At 37.2% G+C, this 6,278-nt stretch overlaps 1 protein-coding gene across 3 annotated transcripts in view; it reads left to right on the forward strand.

Moving 5' to 3' along the window:
- Positions 1 to 6,278, forward strand: part of LOC116078148 (zinc finger protein 54-like) — an 11,406-nt gene that overhangs the window by 929 nt on the left and 4,199 nt on the right. For 2 of the 3 annotated variants that reach the window (XM_031353139.1, XM_031353140.1), the window contains exons 2-3: positions 745 to 833; positions 5,169 to 5,256. In XM_031353139.1, coding sequence (XP_031208999.1) covers positions 5,227 to 5,256 — 30 coding nt within the window. In that variant the 5' untranslated portion in view covers positions 745 to 833; positions 5,169 to 5,226. Of the gene's footprint in view, positions 1 to 744; positions 834 to 1,624; positions 5,257 to 6,278 lie in introns of those variants that run through there. The other variant, XM_031353138.1, reaches the window with a different exon arrangement.

Here is a 6,278-nt window from a genome sequence, read left to right on the forward strand (position 1 = left end):
TCAACAACAACAACAAAAAAAAAAAACAACAACAGCAACACAACAACAGGACAGAAAGAAAGGAGAAACGTGGTTTTGTGCTGAGTTCCTAGAACCTGGAAAAGCACAGTATGCTATTTGTGGGTATAAGTCACAGTATTTTCAGTTAGGGCACTATAAACCAGGTGATATTGGCACACGCCTTTAATCCCTACATTTGGCATTAAAGGTGTGCACCAGGACAACGATTCAAACTGCTGTTTTGTATTTTGTGGTCAGTTCACAGCCACTGGAGTGACTGTGGACTTCTTCCAGAAGGACAGGCAATGTCAGGACCCTTCTAGGGAGGCTTTGCACAGAGCCTGCATGTTGCAGAATTGCAGCTCTCTAGTTTGTGTGGGTGAGAATAGTTTGCTTCCAGCCTCCCTTGCTCCACTCAGGAAGAGGCAATTGTGAGTTCTTTGAGAGTATAAAGTTTCCATCCTTTTTAGTCCATAATAAATTCAGAACCACACTAGTGTATAATATTTTCATTACAATCATTCAGTTCCATTTGTGCCCCTGAGACTTGACGGAGCCCTGACTGGAAGTGAGGAAGTGTGGAAGTTAGCACGTTATGCTAACTGAAATGCTTCCTAACTATTTTCAGTATTCTGACACTGCATGAGAATTGGGGATCACTGTAGAATCTTCTTTTTATCTCCTGAGCACAGTACTGAGCTAGAAATGAAGGTGCTTGCTAAAGGATCTCTTTCTCATGTGCAGAGCTCGCTGATCACCCAGACCTGCTCACCTGTGGAGCACAAAGAGTCCTAGAAGGTGCAGAGGGAGGAGACAGTAGCTTAAAGATCCAGGTAAGTTGTAGGATTGGTGAGGGGGTGGCAAAGGGTTCAAGTGAATGTGAAAGTGGGACATGAAGTCAGCTTTGCCACATTCTGTTTCACTAGAAATAATTCTGGAGACTTCCACTGAAAAAAAATCTCAGAATTGTCCTATAATTCTTTCTATACAAGAATTGAATACTAGGAGGCAAATAAAATTTATTTGACTATGCATGTGAGTGATGTTTTCTTTATTCCATGCACATCACTGATCAGGTCTACATACCAATATTAAATGATATTAATTTCAGTGATTTTCATGTACTATAAAATGATGAAAATTAATAATACATCTAGGTTTATTTATTATTTTCAGAGTTTTTGAGCTTTTGGTATTCTAGCACATTATTTTATTGTTAATTTCTCCATTCCTAAAAATAATGCCAACAGACTTTTGATAAGAATCAAAAGCTATATTTGTAGACCTATCCTGTCTTCCCTTTGAGATCGCCTATTGTCTGTTGTCATGACAATTCCAAGTGATTTCAGTTGCTGTGATTGTAATACACTGTGACATCACCTCCTTCAGGATTACTTTGTGTAAAATATGCAAATAGGATTTAATAGGAATAGCTTGGAGTCTTAGAGCAGATAAACATCCTTCTAGGCTGTCTTCTCATGTTTGAGAAGCACATGAGGCAAGGTGCCGTGTTTTATGTATTCTGCTATAGATGTCTGCACTCTGGGTTTTGTGACATACACCCATGTTCATCAAGGACTTTATCAAATGGAACATTATACCATTTGTGAAAAGTCTTTTTTTTTTTTTGTCACTGGTATAAGTATGATCATCATTCTTCACTGCTTTCCAGATGCATGGCATTTAAAGGAAATTCCTTCTTTCTCGGTATTTTGTATCTTTAGATATGAAGTAAATCTTTTGTAGAAAATATATCTTTTAATCTGGTGTCAGTTTTGAATGTTGCTGTCTACATGTTTATGCTATCTACTTACATTTCAAGAAGCTATCTAGCCTGCAACCTGTGTTGGGTGTTATTTGGTGATATCCATTCGCAGGTTCTAGATCTGTTGCTCTTGCATTGGTCTGATCTGGAATCACATGGGGTAGCTCAAGCATTGCAACATTTTCCAGGGGTTGTTCTGTACCTTAGGAATCTGTGCATCAGTACAAATTCTAGGCCTCTCTTCACTATTTCTGTGAAGTATACTGTGGGAAGTTTAAGTGTCATAGAGTTTGAACTGATCATATAGACCACTTCCAGAGATCCTGCAGATTTCCCAATATTATATCCCATTCTGTCTGAATGGAACATCTTTCCATGTTCTTGTTAGTGTCTTCTTCAGTTCCTTCAGAAAATCAAAGTTTGCATTGTAGAGACGTTTCATAAACTTGGTTAGTTCACGCAGGAATGTTTAATTTTGTTTTCCCTTCCTCCCTCTCTCTTTCCTTCCCTCCTCCCCTCCCTCCCTCCCTTCCTCATTCTCCTCCTCTACTTCCTCCTCCTCCTCTCTCTTTCTCTATATTTGTCTTTACTAATTATTAATATTTAGTTTTTTGTTAAAAGGTCCCTAAAAGAGTAACATTTGCTCAGAACCATGGAACCATCTCCCTAGACCCCTATTAAGTTCTATTTATGCAAGTAGTAATTACAGAAAATTGTATAAAGCTATTTTTATCAATTTTATTTTTTTAATTTAGATAATCAAAAAGCTTGACTTTACATAAGCATGTACTATTTTAATAAGTTTTTCTTTTCTTGTATTTTTTTTATATTCTTAAACATAACATTACTACCTACTCAGTCTGTGTATTTTCAGGAATGAACACTTGGTATTGGATAGCCATATGGTGTACTGTCCTCTGGGGTCTATTTCTCCAGCTGTCAGGATTCATTAGTTCTTGGCTAAGGCTGAGGTCTAGTGAGCTTTCTCCCTTCCACGTTTAGCTCATGTTTCGGCAGCCACATTTGTCTGACTTTTTATAAGTAGCTTCTCTGACATTGCTAGGAGACACAATGTCACAGCAAACCTCTATTCTTCTGGCTCTTACCATATCCCCAGCCTCCCTGCTTAGTGATGCTTGAGCCTTACTGCAGGAGTTGTGCTACTCTATGTGTCAGTTGGGACTGAGCATCACAACTCCATTTTGACTGATAGTGGTTTTCTGTAATGTTCTTCATGTCTTACTAAAAGAACTTTTCCTTATGAGAGTGAGGATTACATTTATTTGTGTGAAGTAAGATAAGTATTTAGAATGCTGTTTGGGATTATGCTGCTTTAGTAAAGTAGTATTTGTATGTTCTTCTCTAAGATCCATGACATCATTAGCCCTGGGAAACATAGCCAAGTTTTCGGTACAACCTGTGATTTCCCTGTTGTTGAGTCTTGATTCCCATTAGAAATTGTTGGTTGCCACCAAGGTATATGGGCCATTCTTGAAGCCTTAGGGTTATTGTGCAGTGCAGATCATTGTTGTGGTTCATAGTTGTCATAGCTGGGTAGGAGGCTTGGTTGGCTCCCTCCTTTGGAAGCTTGCATGTTGCTTTCTTACACAATGAAAGCCAGTTACCAGGGAGAATGCTTTAAGATCCAATCCATCTTGACGTTCTATGTCTAAAGTGCATTGGCATCTTCAACAATAGGAATTCACCTTTTACCTCTAGGAGGCAACCATGAGCAACAGGAATAGCCTATAATGTATTGCAGTCTCTTGGGCTGGTATGACCAACAACTTCAAAACATGCTGCTTGGTGTTGGTTTTGTTAGAAAATCTATGACCCTGTGAGGAGCATTATCAGCCCAGATGAGAAATTTTCATTTTTATTCTAAATATATATGTATATCCACAGACTTATGTATTAAAGGTATTATTGGTTTGTGGACAATAGTATGATTCCTTATGACTTTTTAGATATCTTTACTATTTTTTTTTTTTATATTGTCCTTCTGGGTTTTGATGTTTTGTATATGGTTGGCTCAGGGAGTGGCACTTTTTGGAGGTGTGGCCTTGTTGGAGTAGGTGTGCCACTGTAGGCTTGGGCTTTAAAACCCTCATCCTAACTACCTGGAAGTCAGTCTTCTAGCTGCCTTCAGATGAAGAGTAGAACTCTTAGACCCTCCTGCACCATTCTGCCTGGACACTGCCATACCCCCACCTTGATGATAATGGACTGAACCTCAACTTGTAAGCCAGCCCCAATTAAATATCCTTTTAAGAGTTGCATTGGTTATGATGTCTGTTCATAACAGTAAAACCCTAACTAAGACAGAAGTCATATCTGTCCCTTCTCCATAATTAAATCTATTTCACTGTTATTCCATTTTCCCCTTTAGATTACTTGTTCCTTGTTATTCCCCCTCTCTATTATTTCCCCACATCCCACTATGATCTGTTTTTAGTTTTCTGGTTACTGCAGGTACTCCAGGTTGTGAACTCACATCAGAAGATTTGGAGCTAGGAACTTCCTATGAGCGAGAACATGCAAGGCCTGTCTTTGTGGGTCTGGTACTCCACTCACTATGATCTTTATCTGCAAGACTCATGATTTTAATATTCTTTACAGCTCAATAATATTCCATAGTCTATATGCACCACATTTTCACTATCCATTTGTCCATTGAAGGCCATTTATGTTGTTTCCCTTTTTAAAGCTATGTTGAGTAGAGTAGCAGTGAACATCTGTGCAATAGGACATTGATTCCTTTGAGCATATGCAAAGGAGTAGAAGAACTGTGGCATGGGCTAGATTTATTTAATTTGAGGGTTTGTTTATTTAATTGAAGATTGTCCATATTGATACCCGCAATGGCTGCAGTTTTTGTTCATGGCAGTTTTATTCCTAATGCTCTATTATTTATGTTGTTGGTTGGACTACGGATACTATTCTTCCTTCTACGTGAGAATTAGTATTTTTGCTGTTTTGCTTATGGATGATTACTTCCTAGTTCTCCCATATTTATCTGTTTTCCACATACAGTTTATTATGCCTATGTTTTCATGGCTACTCATCTATTTCTCTTGTGCATATTTTCATTTATTTTATTATATATTAGGCTGCTTTAGTGAAATGAATTGTATTAATTTGGACTATCTTGAAATGCACTTATATCTCTCCATCAATTTTAAGAGATTATTTTTCTAGATCCAACAATATGCTTGGTGGTGACTTTCCCTCCAGACTTTAGAGATGCTCCTATGTTGTCTTGGTTTTGGGATCATTGACAGGACACCTCATAGTATTCTGCTGTTTGAATCTTTTTATGTTGTTTGACACTATTCTTTAATAGATTTCAGTATTGATTTCTGCTTTTTCTTTTTCCTTTCCTTTTTGATCCCTTATATGAAAGGACCACGAGCTGGCTATCCATTGTTCCTAAAAGAGAAACTCAGAGAAGAGAAACAGAAATGGATGATTTTCCAGTAAACATGTCCCAGGTCAGTGGTCATGTTCACTTCTTTTCTAGAAATGTTATATTTTCAGGTATCGCAAGCCTTTAATTTTCTGCTTTTATAATTTTTTATTATAAGACACTTTGGAAACAAACAAACAAAATTACACACTGAAAATAACCAGACCCAAAATCTGTACAACCAAATAAACCTTTATATGGTTAAATTAGTCACAGGGAACAACAATTCTGGAGACTAATTTGATTTAATAGTTTCAATATCTGATAATGTTTTGATGTACTTATCCACCACCAAAAACTAAAAAAATCAGGTGATATTACAAGAAAAAACATGTGAATTAGAACTAGAAAAGCAATTAGAATTTTTTTGTTTTTTGGTTTATCGAGACAGGGTTTCTCTGAGTAGCCCTGGCTATCCTGGAACTCACTTTGTAGACCAGGCTGGCCTCGCACTCAGAAATCCACCTGCCTCTGCCTCCCAAGTGCTGGGATCAAAGGCATGCGCCACCACTGCCTGGCCTGCATTCTTTTTTTTATTACCTGCATTCAGTCCCATCTCAACCCCTGATATTTAAACTTTCTTGTTCACTTTTCTCCATGTTCTTTTGTGTCCACATGTACATGGTTTCCATAAGCAAATATGATAGAAGATATGGTTTCTTCTTTCTGGCAATGTATGACCTCACTTAATGGTATACATTCTAAGTCCATCTAGTTTCCTACAAATTATTATTACATTTCTCTCTTTACCTGAATAGATTTCCATTTTATATGTGTAACATTTTCATTATCCATTTATGTGGTGGTAGACAATTAGGTTGATTACAATTCTTTGCAATGGTTAATAAAGCACCAGTAAACATGGGGTGTAAATATATCTAGAGTGAAATGTAGAGTTCTCTGGGTATGTTCCCGGGAATGAAATTGCAGAGCCACACATTAATTTATCATTATTTTTTAAATATTCTTCAAAATATTTCCATTTGAGTGCATTAATTTGTACCCCCCTTTCTTTCTTTCTTTCTTTTTTTTTTTTTTTTTTTTTTT

Source organism: Mastomys coucha, unplaced genomic scaffold, assembly GCF_008632895.1.
Source record: "Mastomys coucha isolate ucsf_1 unplaced genomic scaffold, UCSF_Mcou_1 pScaffold5, whole genome shotgun sequence".
In the NCBI taxonomy this organism is placed as follows: domain Eukaryota; kingdom Metazoa; phylum Chordata; class Mammalia; order Rodentia; family Muridae; genus Mastomys; species Mastomys coucha.